This window comes from Physella acuta, unplaced genomic scaffold (genome assembly GCF_028476545.2).
Source record: "Physella acuta isolate Inbredline_101_S28 unplaced genomic scaffold, ASM2847654v3 ptg000658l, whole genome shotgun sequence".
Taxonomy (NCBI): Eukaryota; Metazoa; Mollusca; class Gastropoda; family Physidae; genus Physella; species Physella acuta.
This window is the reverse complement of record NW_026732177.1, coordinates 282,966-304,159: the sequence shown is the minus strand read 5'-3', so window position 1 is coordinate 304,159 and position 21,194 is coordinate 282,966. Positions and strand designations below refer to the sequence as shown.

Here is a 21,194-nt window from a genome sequence, read left to right as displayed (position 1 = left end):
AACAAACTGGCGAGGTCAAGCCGAACGGTGTCAGTTGTAGGCAAGTGTACACCTGGCAGGCTCGGCATATGGGATCACAGACACATTCACTAAGCGCATCACTCAGTTTCTTCCAGGCATCTCTTCGGGGATACTGAACTATCAAGCCTCAAAAACTTGCTAACATCAATTCAGAAAAGCTTGGTGTTGCGTAGCTAACGAAGAAAACTATGTCAGAATCACATACTCATTTTCGAATTGCTTCGTTTTTACTAACATTTAACATACATCCATTCAGGTGTTTACTGACATCTTTCAGTCTCAATAAAAAAAATAATTAAATGAAATCAGTTTATATAGGAACAAGTTTATTTCAACCACTGATAACATTACAAAACAAAACCAACTACTTTCTGCTGAGAAAAACTTGGCATCATAGGACAAACCAAAAGTTCTGTGACTTGCTAGAGCTGTCATAATTGTGACCTAAGTCAGATAGGTGAGTAGGGTTTAAAGTACATTAAGACAGTGTCCATGTGGTCAAGCTACCTTAAGACAGTGTCTAAATGGTCAAGCTACCTTAGGACAGTGTCCATGTGGTCAAGCTACATTAAGACAGTGTTCAGATGGTCAAGCTACCTTAAGACAGTGTCTAAATGGTCAAGCTACCTTAGGACAGTGTCCATGTGGTCAAGCTACATTAAGACAGTGTTCAGATGGTCAAGCTACCTTAAGACAGTGTCTAAATGGTCAAGCTACCTTAGGACAGTGTCCATGTGGTCAAGCTACATTAAGACAGTGTTCAGATGGTCAAGCTACCTTAAGACAGTGTCTAAATGGTCAAGCTACCTTAGGACAGTGTCCATGTGGTCAAGCTACCTTAAGACAGTGTCTACATAGATTGTGTCTTGAATATTTTGTTTAAAAATTCTTAGCTAAGAACACAAAGGAGTTTTTAAATAAAGAAAATGCTTTGTAAAATCCAACAGTTAAAAAACACAGACAGCTGTAGGCCTATAATGTCAACATATTTGATGTCACTTCCATTCTCCAACAAGTAGATATTGAATACAATAAAAGCAATGCATAGAGTTACTAGAACAATTATTTACAAATTTATACAACTTTCATTACTTTACTTTTTTTACAAACACATTTTAGAAGAAACAAAATCATTGTAAAATTTTTTAAACTGTTGGCTAGTGACTGACAACTGAACACCACAATTTACAAAGGGACTCAACTCTGGAATAATCCCCCTGCCTCAATGAGTTCAGGTACCTGATGTCTTCTAACAAACCACCCCAAGCCGTACATTTGGGGCCAGTTAGCCAATCCTTTTTGCACCTGCTTTTTTGTACATCTCTACCTGGGCCTTCAGTTCCCTGTGGACACTCATCAGACTTTCCTGGAAAAGATGGACGACAGATCGAGATTTGAGTTCAACATGAATGTGTCAGTTTAAAACCAACCTTAAGGTTTTATTTAAACCTGAAGGTTTTGTTTAGTGTTAATGATGTAGAATAAACCTTGATTTGTCAGTTGATTAAATGTTCTGATACAAGTAATGAGAGAGTGAGCTCCATGTAAGAGGACACAGCTGAGGGGAGCCTTGTGTTACTGAAACCAACCCACATATGTAAGACACAGCTGAGGGGAGCCTTGTGTTACTAAAACCAACCCACATTTTCAGCAGACAGCTTGGTGTATTCCTCCAGCTCAGCCAGATGTGTTCTGTTCTGTAGACTCCGCTCTTCCTGGCGCTCTCGCTCTTTGTTGAGTTCATGTCTGGTGGGGGACAACAGTTCATGGGATACATGGCCAACTATATCGGCCTGGTAAAGTGGCCAGATATATGGCCAACTATATCAGCCTGGTAAAGTGGCCAGATATATGGCCAACTATATCGGCCTGGTAAAGTGGCCAGATATATGGCCAACTATATCAGCCTGGTAAAGTGGCCAGATATATGGCCAACTATATCAGCCTGGTAAAGTGGCCAGATATATGGCCAACTATATCAGTATGTAAAGTGGCCAGATATATGGCCAACTATATCAGCCTGGTAAAGTGGCCAGATATATGGCCAACTATATCAGTATGTAAAGTGGCCAGATAAATGGCCAACTATATCAGCCTGGTAAAGTGGCCAGATATACGGCCAACTATATCAGTATGTAAAGTGGCCAGATAAATGGCCAACTATATCAGCCTGGTAAAGTGGCCAGATATATGGCCAACTATATCAGTATGTAAAGTGGCCAGATAAATGGCCAACTATATCACTTTATCAGCCTGGTAAAGTGGCCAGATAAATGGCCAACCATGTCTAATAGAGGATACAGTCAGCAACAGTTAATTCATGGGATAAATGGCCAACTATATCAGTATGTAAAGTGGCCAAATAAATGGCCAACTATATCAGCCTGTTAGAATGGCCAGATATATGGCCAACCAATTGAGTTAATGAAGAAGGTTGCGGCTAATGTTAACAAATATAATGGTGCTAAAGCAAACCAACTTTCTTTGTGTGAGTACAGCAATTTCTGCCTGCATTCTTAAGTACTGCTGAGCCAGCTGTCAAAGAGAAACAAAGAACGAGCAATAATCACGGTGGAGCTTTTATTTGGACACTTCTAGTTCAAATTTTTTAACTATCCAACTAGGGGAGTTTAAAAGCTATCTTACTGGTTGTTAAAAAAACTTACAGTGCAATGTTCTTCAAAAATTTGCATAGATTCTTTGTTAGAAGGACAGGGTGGGATGGGCTGAAACAAAGCACATGCTGAAGGTTATCTAGGGTAAACAAGAACTAGAACTCTGGATTAAAAGTTTAACAGGAACTTTAACTCTGGATTTTAAAAAGTGAATATTTCAAAAACTCTCTTACCTGCAAATGTGGTTCAAGAGAAAAGTAGGCGTCATTATTTAAGTAGGTGTGTTCCACATTGGCAAATGCTAATTACAGAAAAAGACAATTTTAAAAATGTTAGATATTCATTATTAAAGAAAACTATAATAAATCTAACCTCTCAACCTAAGCACTCCCCATACAATGCCTCTGTATTAAACAAAGGTGAATGTACACACAACAAGTGATTATAAGCAAGAGCAGCAAGCACATGCCACATCAACTAGTATAGTGCTCAAAGAGGGTCGTCTTATCATTCTTTTGTCTAGAGAAAACACATCTAGTCAAGTTTAGCCATTCTTTTGTCTAGATAAAACACATGTGGTCTAGTCTAGCCATTCATTTCTCTAGAGAAAACACATCTAGTCAAGTTTAGCCATTCTTTTGTCTAGAGAAAACATGTGGTCTAGTTTAGCCATTCTTTTGTCTAGAGAAAACATGTGGTCTAGTTTAGCCATTCTTTTGTCTAGAGAAAACATGTGACCTGTAAAATAAAAACGACATAGAAAACAGTTCTAGCTCTGTTGAGTACCTGCTTCATGTCCTTGTCGTGCCATCTTGGGCAGATGAACATTGGAGCTGACTGAGGCAGATCTAGGAGAAACATCAACCTGCTCATGGGGTGGGTGCTGGTAGGATATTGACCTTGACGGAGAGGGCACTGTCTGGTTGTCACCTGGGCCTCGATAAGATGGCCGGCCACAGTAGTCCAGCTGACTGGGGTAGGTGTTGCTGTGGTGGACAGGGTTGGTGATACCTGGGCTGTGGACAGGGCTGCTGACACCTGTGTTGATGGTCAGAGGTGTGGAGATGGAGGAGGACTCGTCTGAGCCAATGCGTCGATGTCCAATACCTACAGAGTAAAGAGGTCTGACTGCTAAAACTTTCAGATATATTTCAAACATTAAAATGTCCAATACCTACAGAGTAAAGAGGTCTGACTGCAAAAACTTTCAGATATATTTCAAACATTAAAATGTTCCCTCGATATGAGGAAGTAATAATGAGCAACAGATTTTCAACTTACAATGTTGGCATGTTGCTAATATTGAAAGCACTTCTAGCAAACATTAGAACTATGCATTAAGCTCTATTTACTTTATACTGCTACTAGACCTCATGCAATTTTAGCAGCATTTACCAATGATTAACTAACTGCTACTTGAAATAGAAGATTTAAAAAGTTTTGGCATTAATGTAATCAGTTAAATGACAAAAGATCATTTTTGAAATTAAGTTGCATTTAATAAAATAATAACTGTATGTTAAAGAAACAAAGCCTGCTTCTAATAACTAATTAAGAATTAGTTTAAACAACTGTAATTTAATTCTGTAATAGTTGGTGAAGAGTCAAACCATTTCAGTCCCAGTGTTAGCACAAAAAGCAGCCAGTAGCCAGATGAAGTTGTTAACCAAAGCAACTACACACAAGGCTTACAAAACTATTGCAGACTACAGCTGAGGAAGGGGAGTTGTTTAACCCTTTGAGCCAGCCAGGCCGGTAAACCGGCTTCAACATTAGGCATATATGTCAGAAAAGCCGGTTTTCCAGGCCGATGATCTAGCATCATATTCCTAGCGGCCGGTATATCGTCTAATTAAACATAATTAGCGAAAGACTGACTAAAACTGCGCATATGCCTTTTTAGTGCAGGATTATGATTCTAAAATAGATTTTAGGAAAAGTGAAAGTGTTTACATTTCGTAGCAATGCCGCCGAAACGAAAACCTGAGCCACAGCCATCGACTTCAGCACACAAGTTGGTGCAAAAGATGAAGCAAAAGACCAAAATATCAACAAAAGAAGTAGAATGACTGCATCTCAGGCAATACAACTACTTATTGATTCTGATGAAGAAGATAATATTCCTGGTCTATATTGTGATGATAGTGACTTTGAATTTGAGACTGAACACAGTGACATTGAAATTTACAGTGACAATGAAACTGTTCAAGTACGTTCTGTAAAACTTCAGTCTCCTTTGAGTGTTGATAATAATTATGTGTTTTTTTTATATACATTGTTCTGTTCATAGATTGTAAAAAAGTAAACAATTTCCGAATCTTGCTGCATTGTTGTTTGATCCTGAGTCTGGATACCAAATTTGGCTTGATTATCTCAAACGGTTCAAAAGTTATAGGCAAAGTTAGAAGCAGATAAGTGAAAATTGGTTTGGCCCTGGGAGCTCAGGAAATGGGAGAAATTAGGCCAGGGAGGTGCGGGCTCAAAGGGTTAACCAAAGCAACTACACACAAGGCTTACAAAACTATTGCAGACTACAGCTGAGGAAGGGGAGTTGTTTTTTCCACACACATTTTCTTGTTTTTATCAACTCATAACTTTTTATAGCTCTCTCATTGTTTGGATTAATTACATTTATAAGTTTTAATGTAAATGTTAGTAGTTGGACAAAGTATGTTCAAACAAACTTCAGTTAACAAAATAAGTGCACATCAATGAGTTAATTGGGATCACCAGATGGTCAGTAGGTCAGTGGGGTCACCAGATGGTCAGTAGGGTCACCAGAAGGTCAGTAGGTTAGTGAGGTCACCAGATGGTCAGTAGGTCAGTGGGGTCACCAGATGGTCAGTAGGTCAGTGAGGTCACCAGATGGTCAGTAGGTCAGTGAGGTCACCAGATGGTCATTAGGTTAGTGGGGTCACCACAAGGTTAGTGGAGTCACCAGATGGTCAGAAGGTCAATGGGGTCACCAGATGGTCAGTAGGTTAGTGAGGTCACCAGATGGTCAGTAGGTCAGTGGGGTCACCAGATGGTCAGTAGGTCAGTGAGGTCACTAGAAGGTCAGTGGGGTCACTAGAAGGTCAGTAGGTCAGTGGGGTCACCAGAAGGTCAGTGGGGTCACCAGATGGTCAGTAGGTCACCAGAAGGTCAGTGGGGTCACCAGATGGTCAGTAGGTCAGTGGGGTCACCAGTAGGTCAGTAGGTTAGTGGGGTCACCACAAGGTCAGTGGGGTCACAAGATGGTCAGTGGGGTCACCAGATGGTCAGTAGGTTAGTGGGGTCACCAGATGGTCAGTAGGTTAGTGGGGACATAATGCATAAGTGAGTGGGAAAGTTAATTAATATAACACTTGAAGCAGCTGTTAAATTATCTGAAAATTAAAGTGTATGTGTCAGATGTACTTCTAACACAGGGCTGTCTCCCGCACAATAAAACATATGTGTTGATTTATTATTGACAGATTTGTCTGCAGGGTGGATGTAGTGGGATGTAGTAGGAGATGATACAAGTTGCAGGGAAACAGCTAGTGTTGTGAGGCCAAGGAAACTGCTCACGTATCATTTGAATTGGTATTCTTTTTAAATTGAAGAGCTAGTGTGGCTTTAAAAGTAAAACAACAACAAATGACAAGGATTAATAAAACTTTAAGGTTTTAAATAGATTAGCATGATTATCTTATTAGGTAGCAACTAATTATAATTTCATAACATTGATGTGATTAAGTGAAAAACTTACGAGCTGAAATTTAGTTGACTATGAACATGCAAAAGTTTGGGTTACATTTGGTCCTAAACATTTTAAGACTTATGTCACTTGAGTTTTATTTGTACCACATACATGGAGGATTTCTAGCCAAGTTACCTACATCTAGCTTAAGGTGTTACTGAGGTATATAGAGCAGGATGCACTGTAAAAATAAAATATCAAGAGTACCTTCCGCTGGAGGTGAGGGGGTTACAATAATTTGTGGGAAGTTAGAGAAGCTGGGCCGTACAAGGAGAATGTTGTCCATGGAGCCGCTCCGGCCCTGCCTTGGGCCTGGGGTGCAACAAAAAAATTTCACACACATGCACATATCAAACTTGCTAGTTGAGAGAAAATCACAGCACAAGCTAGAGCTAAACTAAGTCAGTGGCTACATCTCTTTCAGCCAGCAGCAGCTGCAGGCCAAAAGTCTTAAGCAGCTCTAACTTACACAATGTTAGATCAAACTTCATTACATTCATTACTTATTTTAACAATGATTTTCTTTCCAGAACTATTTCTTGTCTGTTATAAGATAAGTAGGTGCCCTCTTCCCAAAGGTTTAGAGCCAGATATTTAAACAAAACTATTTGGTGCAGGATATGCAGAGACATCTCTGCAGCAGCTACTGTAAAAAGCTTTTGTTTTAGTAATGTGTAAGTAAACTGTAGCCCCAAAGTACTTGATTCAAATGTTGAAGCTGGCCACTGAAATAGGCTGAGGTAACTCTCTAGCATCAAGAGTTCAATAGCCGAATGCTTCTATAATGTATGGCTCAATCACTATTTTTAATACACTGGTGAAAACAGTGGGTTAATATGGGGGAAACAAAAAGTTTGAGATAAAACTGTGACCCTCAGACAACCAAAATGTTAGAACAGTTGGAATTAAAACAAAGCTGAAATAGCATACCTCTCCAGCCTGGATGGGACAGGAATAAATACTTGAATGGACTGATACACAAGTTGGGGTGGGATGGGGAATACACAATCATAGGGTGCAGGTGGAACATTCCTACTCTCACAACATCAAAACACAATGTCAAACTATCAAAACACAACATCAATCTATCAAAAACAATGTCAAACTATCAAAACACATTAAACTATCTAAACACATCAAAATATCAAAACACAGCATCAAAGTATGAAAACACAACAAGCCAATAGGTCAACACAACAAGCTACTAAGTCAACACATACAACACAACAATACTGAAACATAGTCTAATGGTATGAATGGGCTGGAGACCTTTGCCATAGTGTAGTGGATAACATTTGTTTTTTTTTATAATTACTCAGCATGGAGCCATCTTCACAGTTTTTTGAAGTCTTAACATACAACCAAAAATAAAATTTATTAAGCTTTGTGATAAGAGAGGGCTAAAGTTTGAATAACATAAACTTGAATTATAAAAGCATTAAAATCTAATGTCTCATAAAGCTAGGTCAAGATGAAGTGAGAGAGGCATACAAAAACTGGAAGACTGGAGGGTGTATCAACTTACCCTGGGGAGTCTGGACATAGGGAGGTCCTGGTGCCCCCACATAAGCGGGTGTGGTTCCTTGTGACCCTGACCTTCTATGACCTGCCACTGGTGTTTGGAGGAAGACAATGGAAGCATAACACACATGCACTTTGGTACTCTTTCAACAACACAATGTCCATGGCTTTAGTCAAAGTTAATTATAAACACAACAATACATGTAAGTAGTGTAAAACATCAGAATAGAAAGAAAATGTTTCATGTTTTGACTGTAAAGTATTATAAATAAATGTATTTGTGTAGATTCCATGAACATTTTCCATTGGTTATACAAGACTATTTTAACGTCCAATGTACATGTTACAAACAAAAAACACTGTCCAACAAATAGGGTCCAACAAACAGGGCCTACATACAGGGTCCAACAAACAGGGCCTACATACAGGGTCCTACAAACAGGGTCCTACATACAGGGTCCTACATACAGGGTACAACAAACAGGGCCTACATACAGGGTCCAACAAACAGGGCCTACATACAGGGTCCTACAAACAGGGTCCTACATACAGGGTCCTACATACAGGGTCCAACAAACAGGGCCTACATACAGGGTCCAACATACAGGGTCTAACAAACAGGGCCTACATACAGGGTCCAACAAATAGGGTCATACAGGGTCCAACAAACAGGGTCATACAGGGTCCTACATACAGGTCCTACAAACAGGGTCTGACAAACAGGGTCCAAAAAACAGGGTCTTACATACAGTGTCCTACAAACAGGGTCCAACAAAAAATTTTGTAATGTGAATACAACTCTTTGAGCACTATAAAAAGATGAAGCAGGTAGCAACTCAGACAACAGAGGGTTAAAGGTTATAGACAGAAACCAGTTCCCTAACATGGGAGAGGTTATGCTTGGGTAGACTTTTACATTCATGCACATATTATTTGATATATCATGGTGTCTATATACTGATTACAGATCTTAGCACACCCAGTAGTATACATTCTACATTAACAATGTGGACTAATGGTACAGTTGCAATGTTGTATGACAGTTCAATGATTCAATGATTCCATCGACTGACATTAGTCAAACAGACATGATAAGATGGTAATTATAGATATCAAATGACAGTCAAACAGATAATCTAGGTATACTCGGTATAGTTTTAGAGATATCAAGTGACAGTCAAACAGATATGTTGGGTATGGTTTGAGAGATGTCAAGTGACAAATGTTGGGTATAGTTTTAGAGTAACATCATAAGTGATTGTCACAAGTTAGAATTGATGAGATATCAAGTGATTGTCACAAGTCAGAATTGATGAGATATCAAGTGATTGTCACAAGTCAGAATTGATGAGATATCAAATGATTGTCACAAGTCAGAATTGATGAGATATCAAGTGATTGTCACAAGTCAGAATTGATGAGATATCAAGTGATTGTCACAAGTCAGAATTGATGAGATATCAAATGATTGTCACAAGTCAGAATTGATGAGATATCAAATGATTGTCACAAGTCAGAATTGATGAGATATCAAGTGATTGTCACTAGTCAGAATTGATGAGATATCAAGTGATTGTCACAAGTCAGAATTGATGAGATATCAAATGATTGTCACAAGTCAGAATTGATGAGATATCAAGTGATTGTCACAAGTCAGAATTGATGAGATATCAAGTGATTGTCACAAGTCAGAATTGATGAGATATCAAGTGATTGTCACAAGTCAGAATTGATGAGATATCAAGTGATTGTCACAAGTCAAAATTGATGAGATATCATGTGATTGTCACAAGTCAGAATTGATGAGATATCATAAGTGATTGTCACAAGCCAGAATTGATGACACATCAAGTGATTGTCACAAGTCAGAATTGATGTGATATCATAAGTGATTGTCACAAGTCAGAATTGATGTGATATCATAAGTGATTGTCACAAGCCAGAATTGATGACACATCAAGTGATTGTCACAAGTCAGAATTGATGAGATATCAAGTGATTTATCATGATAAAATGTGAGCATGCCTACAATTGGTTTTTCTGTTTCTGTCAAGCAAATTCAGTTTTGTGTAAGCAACACAAAAACCTCTAAACAAAAACATAAAAGAGCACATGATATTGAACAGCTTGGTTAAATAAAAAAGACCATGTATCAATGTAGACCAACATGCTTCCATTGCACTATCCACGACCCCCCCCCCCTTCCCCCAACAATGCCAACTTTTCATAAACCCTCCCCAATATGCCAAACTTACATTACACCCCCCCCCCCCCACCAACACAGTACCAGCCTTCCCTAAAACTATGCCAACCATCCATCTATCCCCGCTACGCCAAACTTTCATCCCCCCCTCACCTTTGTGGGGTTGAGCTGTGGCCTGATGACCTGACAAATCCAGTTCATCCAATTTAGTAAGATCGGCAGAGAATCTCTTCCCAGAATCCACTGGCGTAGCTGACCTTGACCCCCTGGGGTCATTTAGACTTTCACGGCTGGCAGCTAAAGATGGTGGTGCACTCATCTGACCCCGATGTATTTTATTATCCTAATTCAAGAGAAGATGAGCTTGTAACAACAATTTTCTTACAGTAAATACATAAATACAGTGGCAAGGAAAATTGTAAACCAGTTGTTATCAAATGATCACACATTAAAATTGTAAAAAGGATGTGTATAACGTCTGTTAACCAGTTATAAAATGATCACACATAGCTGGACCAGAGTATGCAAGTTGAGTACCTCAACAACAACAGGAGTATTGTAAGCATGTCTTGTGTCATGGTACCGTAGAGTATCACTGATTGTGCTGGCTCGGGACTCCCCAGTCATGGCAACACTTGGTGTTTCCATGTACGGCCTATTGGACTCCACTGGGGGGGAATAAAATTAACTTTAGTACATCATTTACTCAGCAAAACTACAATTCTTGTTCACTGAAACAGACATTGATTTTCTAAATATTGTAATAATGTTGATGAGGACAGGAGCAGGTAGGGAGGTAAGTGTGATGTAAGCACAGTGACAGAGAGCAGGTAGGTATTATGTAAGAATAGGTGTCATGGGTTTTGGTGCAGCAACATGTTGATGAAACAAATCCCTAGCATTACATTGGGGTGTCTGACTGTGACAACAACATGTTGATGAAACAAATCCCTAGCATTACATTCTGTGCCTGACTATGACAGCAACATGTTGATGAAGCAAATCCCCAGCATCACATTCTGTGCCTGACTATGACAGCAGCAACATGTTGATGAAACAAATCCCCAGCATTACATTGGGGACTATGACAGCAGCAACATGTTGATGAAACAAATCCCCAGCATTACATTGGGGACTATGACAGCAGCAACATGTTGATAAAACAAATCCCCAGCATTACATTCTGTGCCTGACTATGACTACTTACTGTCTTCCTCCTCATCATCAAGGTCCTGAATCCTTGATATAACCAACGGCTCATCACCTCCTGGGAAAAACTTTACAAAAAATGGGAATAAATTATGTATTCAAGTAAAAATGTAAAAAAAAAAAATGTTTAAACTATAAACCAAATCTGAATCTAGAGACAGGTAAGTTGTAAACCAAACTAAGATCTATCACACACCTGGCACATGTAGGTCATCACCCTGACCACCTCAGCCATGGAAGGCCTCTCTGATGGGTTGCCTGACCAGCACCTGTCAATGGGCAGTCAGTAGAAAACATGATTTACTCTTCTTACTTTGGTCAAATCAGCTTTAGATATGTTATTAGACATCTACTTATTGGTAGGGTGAATTATGTCAACAAAAGACTTAAAAGCATACAGGCCTACCTTGTCATAAGAACTTCAAGTGGCTTTGGCAACTTCTGTATGAAAGGAGGTCTTCTACCTGTAAGACAAGCAGTCACTATCTTTACAGTTCAGTGCAATATGAGAATGTACTCTAACAGAATCAAGACAGAATTGAGAAATGATGTGAAAAAAGTACTTTTTTATTTAAATTTAAACCATTCAATTCAGTTGATATTGTGAAGAAAAAATGACCTTAAAACATGCTTAAAAAAATAATTTCTACTGCTATTTAAGGTTGTAACTTACCATTATGAACAGCCCACATGATTCTAAACGCAGGACCCCCTATTTCATCAAAGGGTTTTCTCCGTGTGAGAACCTCCCATAAGATTATACCCCAGCTGAAGACATCACACTTTTCACTGTAGATGGACCCTAGGAAACACCACAATCATCCATAGGAATTAAATTATTTTGATCCTAGTTATGGTCTTGTGGCTTTTGAAATAAGCAATCTGCAGCATGGGGGGAAGGGGTGGGTAAGAATATGAAACAAACAATCAAATGTCCATCCCTTTCTGTGCTTCGTGATTGTGTCATTGGTTGTGGATGCTTATCAGAGGTTATAATGTAAATAGTTATTGTAAATGATACTGTCTCTACAGAATCTTGTATAACTATTTGGCAGAAGTAACTCATTAATAATTTTACAAAGCTAAATCATTAAAACTCAGAACTAGTTTACTTACATCAAATTTTAAAAATGTATATGTTGTATTTGTAAAGAGGTATAACTAAGTTAATAAATAGAATTTCTGGTTATATTTTTCTAGGTCTTTGAAATTATGGTAAAACTATCCTCCTCTTCCCCACTATGGTTTACCTTCAAACACTTCTGGAGCCATCCACGCTGCACTCCCCTTGTTGTTAGTCATGTGGGTTTGTATATCACAAGCAGTGCCAAAATCACAGATCTTCAGCACTGTGCCTCCCATTATCAAAAGTAAACTGAAATCATTAGGAGATGAATTACACTATGACTCATCAGTTTGGTAACTAGAAAGATATAACTACAGCCAGTATATTTATTATTTTGTGCAATGATTTGGTAATTCGAAAACAAAAAAAATTGAAACAAGAAAAAAATCAATATTACTGGTAATATAAATTATCACTGTGTGAGAGCGACAGGAATCAGGTACACCAACAGTCTGTTTAATCCAACCAATTTCCTTGTCTAGCCACATATCAACCTTTCTCTTTCTACCCCAACCTTCAACTATCCTACTTATTCATACCTATCCAACGCCTTTCTTTCGCTCACAACCGCTGTCACTCAACCAGTCGCTTCCCTTGTAACCTCGTTCACTCCATACAACAACATACACGTCAACACACCTGGCCTCGCATATTGTGACAGCATATATACACACATGCAGTGATCCGTTTCATGTATACCCCTTTCATACACATTACATCACTACACATTGCTTCTGCTGATGACATAAAGTAACACTGACTACTGGACATAAATAAATACTGACTACTGATGACATAAAATAAGCACTGACTACTGATGACATAAATAAGCACTGACTACTGATGACATAAATAAGCACTGACTACTGATGACATAAATAAGCACTGACTACTGGACATAAATAAGCACTGACTACTGATGACATAAATAAGCACTGACTACTGATGACATAAATAAGCACTGACTACTGATGACATAAATAAGCACTGACTACTGATGACACAAATAAGCACTGACTACTGATGACATAAATAAGCACTGACTACTGATGACATAAAATAAGCACTGACTAATGATGACATAAGCACTGACTACTGATGACATAAAATAAGCACTGACTAATGATGACATAAGCACTGACTACTGATGACATAAAATAAGCACTGACTACTGATGACATAAATAAGCACTGACTAATGATGACATAAGCACTGACTACTGATGACATAAAATAAGCACTGACTACTGATGACATAAATAAGCACTGACTACTGATGACATAAATAAGCACTGACTAATGATGACATAAGCACTGACTACTGATGACATAAATAAGCACTGACTAATGATGACATAAGCACTGACTACTGATGACATAAAATAAGCACTGACTAATGATGACATAAGCACTGACTACTGATGACATAAATAAGCACTGACTACTGATGACATAAATAAGCACTGACTACTGATGACATAAATAAGCACTGACTACTGATGACACAAATAAGCACTGACTACTGATGACATAAATAAGCACTGACTACTGATGACATAAAATAAGCACTGACTAATGATGACATAAGCACTGACTACTGATGACATAAATAAGCACTGACTAATGATGACATAAGCACTGACTACTGATGACATAAATAAGCACTGACTAATGATGACATAAGCACTGACTACTGATGACATAAAATAAGCACTGACTACTGATAACATAAATAAGCACTGACTACTGATGACATAAATAAGCACTGACTAATGATGACATAAGCACTGACTACTGATGACATAAATAAGCACTGACTAATGATGACATAAGCACTGACTACTGATGACATAAAATAAGCACTGACTAATGATGACATAAGCACTGACTACTGATGACATAAATAAGCACTAACTAATGATGACATAAATAAGCACTGACTACTGATGATATAAAATTAGCACTGACTTTGGAGGTTTCAAGTCTCTGTGAACCAAAGCCTTAGGCTTCATATTGTGTAGGTACTCAACACCCCTGGCACACTGTAGACACCAGCTCATGGCGTGAGCTGGTGTGTATCGTGGTTGCTGACCAGAGCCGTGGAGGACTGAGGAAACAATTTCAGTGCTCACTTCATATACCTTCATTAGACTTTTTTTTCTAAATTTATTAAGTGGCACTAAACAGCATAGGTAAACAATTGTTCTTGTAAAACAAAATAACATGCTTTTATTAAGAGCAAATACCATGGATCTAGTGGAAATAACTTGATTGTTTACAATATTAACATGACACAAGGCCAAACAAAGTTTGGCAAATAAGTAATGGGGTCATTACAATAAAAACTTAGCTAGTAAATCATAAACAGATAAAATAGTAAATACCATTGTAGAGAGACCCTCCTTCAGCATATTCCATAACAAGACAAACCTATGTAGAACAGTTATTTAAGCTATTTAAATATTTCAAAACTTAATTTTTAAAATTAAATTGAACAGTAATGAGTAGCCTAAGCTTACAAGTTTTAAAATGTGGAGTAATTAAAAACCAGATGAGAATAAAATACTTACAGGGTGTTCTCTGCATGCCCCATATAGCCTGACAATGTTTGGGTGATTAACTCTGGACAATTGCTTCAACTCCTGCATAAATGCTTTTTTTTCTGACTCGGTTTCTATGCGTTTCACTGCTACATCTTTGCCTCGCCATCTTGCTCGACTTACAACACCAAATGCACCTTTTCCTACAACCTACAGTTATGAAAAAAAAAAATGAGTTTTTATGTTTACAGCCAAACATCAAGATAAAACATTGAACTAGCAAATTGAAATAGTCAAAAACAACAGCAAACGTCAGAATTATGCTGATACTTGTAAAAAAATTACCTAAGCCTAAGTATTCAAAACAAATCAATAAATATATAAATGTGTTGCACTTTGAAATATGGCAGGAAACAGATTGGTACCGCAAAATGCATATTCGGTCTTCGCCGTTCATAAACTTTCTAACCAGACATCGTTCGGGGATTTTGTTTATACTGATAAATAGAGCAAGGTTTTTACAAGCTTCGTTAGCAACATTTTTGTGGAATTCGTTTTTTATGACATTTTGTGCCGCGGCGAAGGATGCGAAGTATGCAAATCTAGACGGAATGGATCTACTTGGAAAGTACGTGTACTGCACTAATAAGGTAAGAAATAATATTTTGTAAAAATAACTATTATTTTTTTATGGATTTTTCATTAGAAATGATTGCTGTAAATTATGAAAGTAAAAAAAAGTATATTTGAATGCGTTTTTTACTTTAATTTGAACAAAATGACTGCCGAAAATTACGACACATCGGCGTCGCTGAAAGCGGGAATTTCAGTTAATTTTTTACGGATATAAAATTGTATTTTTTTACTCCGAAGCATGTATTTAAATAACAGTGAAGTTAAATCTATTTAATTCTGTAAAATATAATTATTATTTTGCCGTAGATACTTTTTTTATATTTTTAATGATTTTCTGTCGCGGAAAATCGGTATTCGCACCATGCACGCACACGTAGTAAAACTAGACTTATCTTTAAAACACGAGAATCTTGAGTACACTGCGAATAACAAAGTTTTTAAATGTTAGTTTACTTTTGACTTTAAGCCATTTGTTTTAAATCGAAATTAATTGGTAATGTAATTATTTCAAAGTAAAAACTTTCCGTCTGAAATTGGCTTCTAACCTTCGCCACTGAACCAGCCTACGCACGACATTCGCGCGAGTCTGTTTCTTCGCAATAGTCTGTATAGTGTCGAGGGCTAATCCTAAAAAGAACCGAGTCCTCACTAATGTAATGTTTGTTAAAATTAGGTACAATTGTTGGAACACATGAGAAATAACAAATTTAAATTTCTTCAAATCTATAGCCAAAAGAAAGTAGAACTTTATAACTCTGTAAATTATGAATCGAGTGACGGCTGTCGTGAAAACGGGAGCCATTGTACTCTTTTTTTTTAGGGTGACCTACTTTTATTATATAAATTTAAAATTCGAAGATTTGATAAGCAGCTGAGTAGATGAATACGCATGCGATATGGCTGGCACGTTTTGGGATAGGGATCGAGTACACCGTAGAATTTTTTTTCTTAGAACTACGCGTATTTTTTTTTTAAATCAAAAGATACTTACATATTAGCTGTGGATTTCAATTTCATTACAGAACTAATCACTAACTTTAGTTTTTAAAAGTGATTTTGCTTCTAGATCTAGCGTATTTTCAAAATTACGTCGATTCTAGATCTAGATCGATTTTACTAACTATTTGACAAACGTGTCAGTAAAATGAGGTCACCGCTTCCAGATTCTTAGGTTTTAATTATGTTTGTCATTTTGATCTATTATAAGTAGCATTAAAACTACTGCATCTATCATCAACATTGTTTTTATAGGCCAGTTCTAATGATACATTCTGTTCATTACCAATTCTAATGAAATCGTATCAGGCCCTAACTAACACCCTGTTCACTGACACCACACTATTTGAATGAGGCCACAGACAGTCGTAACTTTAAATTAATTTATAAAGTACTAAACAATTATAATTAGCCATGTAAATGCTGCAACTATAATAAAAATTGGCATATAGACATATTTTACTAATAATATTTTTTATATAGACCTTCTATATTTAACTCTGTTATTTTTTTCTTCCCCAGAGTGTTTTTAAAAGCCAGAATTTTGAACATTTTTTAAAGGGGATAGCGGTCGTTTTTTTTTTCAAGAATAATTATAGAAATAAGCTATAAACTGGTATATTTTGTAAAGCTTGACATAATTACAAATAAATTTATGCCTAAGTGACATTTCTGTGTAATTATATTGTTAATTTTGTGAATTTCGTGGATTTTAGACCTTACTACATTTAGATGTAAAAAAAAAAATGTCATTTGAGTGAGTGTGGTTAATCTAAATTTTGAACGTGATGTAGATGTCTAGTGCTATTAATTTTTATATTTTTGAATTCCTCGATTGTTAAGCAACAATATTGATATATAATATGTCAATATTTGTTACTTTGAAAATTGGCGAAAATCGACCCTAAAAGTAGATGTTTGAGAGTTGAATCTGTTTCCTGCCATATGCAAATTTAAATAATAATTAGCAAGATCTCAATGTTTTTATTAAAATTTTGCTCAATGACATTATTAAGATAACAATGATATAATAAAATACCAGATTTTTAATTCAATTGGGTGATATGTATAAAAACTGCTCATGTACTTCTCAGTGTGTGTGTGTGGGGGGGGGGGGGGGGATGTGGTTCTACATGGAATTTCTTCAACATTCAAAAATCAGTGTTGTTTGTGTAGAGATTTGTGACGTGTACGGAAAAAGCAATTTATTCTATTTAATTTTCACTTCGTATTTAATTTATTACTGTTTGTTACTGTTAACTATTAACAGTACTGAGTAAGTAATAGATTTTCTAGATCTAACTAATACTAAGACTTCAAAGAGTTAGTAAGAGCAATGTCACTCCTGTCACTGTCAATCTTGAATCAGTGTCAGGTCAGATTGAATGTTGAACTGTGTGTACTGTGTACTTTACTATCTAGATCTAGATCTAACTTCTAATATCTAACTAACTAGACTAGATTAGATCTAATTTCGGTAATCTATCGTTTTGGGTACGTAAAATCGCCCGCGATTTGTAATGTGAAAAACAGGTGACTCCTTAAATTTTAATAATTATTTCACATTTTGAGGAGGATTTATGTTTTAAAAAATTCAAAAATGTTTCCTTGATTCATTTATGTACCTGTTTTTAAACAATTGAATTAAAACTTTTCCGTAATAAATGAAGACTAGCGATGTTTCCAACAGATGCAACCATGCTCATTTACTATAGCAGCCATCTTGTCTAAGTTTTATATTTATAAGCTTTTAGCGCCAGATTCAGGGGGAAGCCACTCTATTTTACAAATGGCTGCTGTTTATATAGCAAATCTTGCTCTCAGACACTGCTGTTTAAAGTTAATTTCTGGCCTATATCGATATATTTACTATTTAGCCATTGATTTAGGTTTATTATTAATTTATCTATAATATTTGACACAAACGTATGACAATATACTTCGGTAAACCTCCATTTCAGCGTATTTTATTCTCCGTTGCTTGTTTACCTCCAGTTGAGCGTATTTTATTCTAACAACCGAAACACACCAAAACATTAGGAAAACACGATTTATTTTTTGTATTGTATTTTTGTTTTAGCAAATGAATAAAAATGAATATTTAAAAAACACGACTTGTTTATTTGTATTGTATAAAAACAACAAAGAGACTGACTGAAGTGCTTTGTTTGTTGGTTACAAAAATAGAGATGCACATTTTGTACAATTAAGTGTTCCAATTTCAACTAAACTGAATAAAAGTATTAAAAGGCACAATAATGCTGCTAAAAGTGGGCCGGGGGGGGGGGGGTGGAATTTGGTGAGGGCTGGCTTGGAGTGTTAGAGAAAGTGTGACAACTCACGTTGTCATTTTAAAAAAAATAATGTTAGAGGTCGTCCATAAATGACGTCACACTCGTAGGGGGAGGGGGGGGGGGGGGTCAGATGGTGCTACATCATTTTTGGGGGGGGGGTCTTGCTTTTTGTGACGACGCGTTTTTTTTACGATTTTTACCTCCCCCCTCCCCTCCGTTACACGTCGTCACAAAAAGTCAGACCCCCCCCCCCTAAACTGACGTCACACCTCAGCCTACAACCCCCCCCCCCCTCAAAATTTCTGTTGAATTTTTCTTAAAACATCGATAATTTTTCCAAAATCTTGTCAGAACTCTGTCAACATAGAGTATTTTGATCAATTCATATTACAATTTATTAAAACCGTTTTCTAAAACGCGAAATAACGGCTAAAACTTGTTTTTCTAACATTGCTTTTTTATAATGCAAAAAAGGGACGTCACACCATCTGAAACCCCACCCCCTCCCCTCATCACACACCGTCACAAAATTGCTGACCCCCCTCTCCCTTACGAGTGTGACGTCATTTATGGACGACCCCACATCAATTTTTTTTAAAAGTCAGAAATTTACTCATACAAAAAAGGGAAGGATGGTAGATTTACTATGAATTTAAATAACATACAACTCTATAGTAAAAAAAAATTTTCAGTTTTAGCAAAACTGTCAAATTAAAAAAAAAAGAGTTTGTACATTTATTGCATAAATACAAAAATATAAAACAGAATGATTAACAGTGTATCAGTTTCACCATGAGACAAATGCCTTATTTTTTAAAAATACAATACAAATAAACAAGTCGTGTTTTTTTAAATATTCATTTTTATTCATTTGCTAAAACAAAAATACAATACAAAAAATAAATCGTGTTTTCCTAATGTTTTGGTGTGTTTCGGTTGTTAGAATAAAATACGCTCAACTGGAGGTAAACAAGCAACGGAGAATAAAATACGCTGAAATGGAGGTTTACCATATACTTCTATTAAAGCCTTGACAATGAGGTAACGTTTTCGTACATAAATAGCCGCGGGCGATTTTACGTACCCAAACCGATAGATTACCCTAATTAATTTCTAATCCAGTAAACCTAGAGTAGAGTGTCCTAGAGATTGCCCCATATCTACCTCTAAGAACTCAAGTTCTTTGAAGTCGATTTCTTCAACAAACGAGGGTGGTGTTTCCATAATTGCATACAACTTCCACCCTGTTTTACATTGTAAACCAAAACATCAATGTAAATAAAAAGAAATGTAATTCGCCATTTTAGCAGAACTGAGAAACCAGATCAAGATCTAAATCTAGTCTAGATGCACAATTTATTTTTAAGCAGGAGAATAGCTCAGTCTACCTTTTCTAACAGGCAAATTTTTCATAGACGCGTACTGTATAAATATTACAGGAGAACGGATAATCCAGCGTCCTTTCAAAACAAAACAAAAAAATATTGTTAAAAATGCATATAACCCTATTAGCAAACGTATGTTGACCTTCAGGGTTATTCCCGTCAAAATGAAATCTTCGTCCCTCTTAACTATCTCTACATTGAGGACGACATGACATTGCAGAATACTAACAGCAAGCTGTGTGTAACAACCCAGGGTGTTTGCTGAACTCTTTCTTATGGCATAAGCAAAGCCCCTAAGGAGTAGCATGGCTTTAATAAAAAGTGCAATAGAAAGACATTGTAGATCAGTTAGCCCGAGAGAGGTGTAGATGGGGTACAGTTGGCGTCAAACGTCAATCTACCACCCCAGACTGCATGGCGCTGAAAGTGTAACCCCAAGAACAGCAGAAAACAGACCAACAAAAAATGGTAGTCCGGAAAAGTTACAACTATTTCAATATCATTAGACGATAGAAAGAAAAAGAAAACAGGGAAGACGTTAAAAGACGTGGAGGCACCCAACAGAATTATAACTGACAAGAGCAGGACTATATATCGAAAACTACCTTAAGAAAATCGTCAGAGAACGGCATAAGTGGAAAGGGCTTTCTGTGGCGGCCACACGTGGCACAAAAGGGAAAAATGATGATGATACAGAAAATGCTGCCCCTTTCTAAGCTATGGCTCTGCTTTAATTGTCTGAAATAGAGTTTCTTTCAGGCATCTCTTCGGGGTGGGGAGGGGGAGGGTTGTGCCCCCTTGAAGACCCCCCCCCTTAGCAAAAAATGAATATATATAAAGAAAATATATACTTTTACCAGTGTCCGTCCCCCGGAAACTTTCAAGTGAAGCCCCCCCCCGCCCCCAAGTAAAAAAAAAGTCTAAA

General features: G+C 37.1%; 1 protein-coding gene across 4 annotated transcripts; it reads right to left on the bottom strand.

Moving 5' to 3' along the window:
• Positions 1–315: 315 nt before the first annotated feature.
• On the bottom strand, positions 316–20,226 carry LOC131948689 (mitogen-activated protein kinase kinase kinase 7). 4 transcript variants are annotated; one of them, XR_009388055.1, is made up of 20 exons: positions 20,049–20,226; positions 14,989–15,168; positions 14,803–14,848; positions 14,387–14,525; positions 12,544–12,668; positions 11,967–12,095; positions 11,700–11,757; positions 11,490–11,562; positions 11,292–11,361; positions 10,622–10,752; positions 10,238–10,427; positions 7,886–7,972; positions 6,568–6,672; positions 3,423–3,743; positions 2,870–2,937; positions 2,688–2,747; positions 2,501–2,556; positions 1,665–1,767; positions 859–1,387; positions 316–798 (listed from the first exon to the last, which is right to left on the bottom strand). XR_009388055.1 is itself a non-coding variant. In XM_059310345.1 (19 exons), the coding sequence occupies exons 1-19, from the start codon at positions 20,106–20,108 to the stop codon at positions 1,307–1,309; spliced, it is 2,082 nt and encodes a 693-aa protein (XP_059166328.1). In that variant the 5' UTR covers positions 20,109–20,226; the 3' UTR covers positions 316–1,306. The 4 variants fall into 4 exon arrangements, 3 of the variants coding, with proteins under 3 accessions (XP_059166328.1, XP_059166329.1, XP_059166330.1); XM_059310345.1 differs by having other exon boundaries at positions 316–1,387; XM_059310346.1 differs by lacking the exon at positions 6,568–6,672 and having other exon boundaries at positions 316–1,387.
• Between the last annotated feature and the right edge of the window lie 968 nt (positions 20,227–21,194).

Excerpts from the sequence above, each read along its gene's own strand:
- LOC131948689 (XM_059310345.1), bottom strand. The coding sequence starts at position 20,108 with ATGGAAACACCACCCTCGTTTGTTGAAGAAATCGACTTCAAAGAACTT. Across the intron at positions 2,557-2,687 it reads TTTTTGAAGAACATTGCACT|CTGGCTCAGCAGTACTTAAG; the intron begins GTAAGTTTTTTT and ends TCTCTTTGACAG. Across the intron at positions 1,388-1,664 it reads CCAAGCTGTCTGCTGAAAAT|GAAAGTCTGATGAGTGTCCA; the intron begins GTGGGTTGGTTT and ends CATCTTTTCCAG.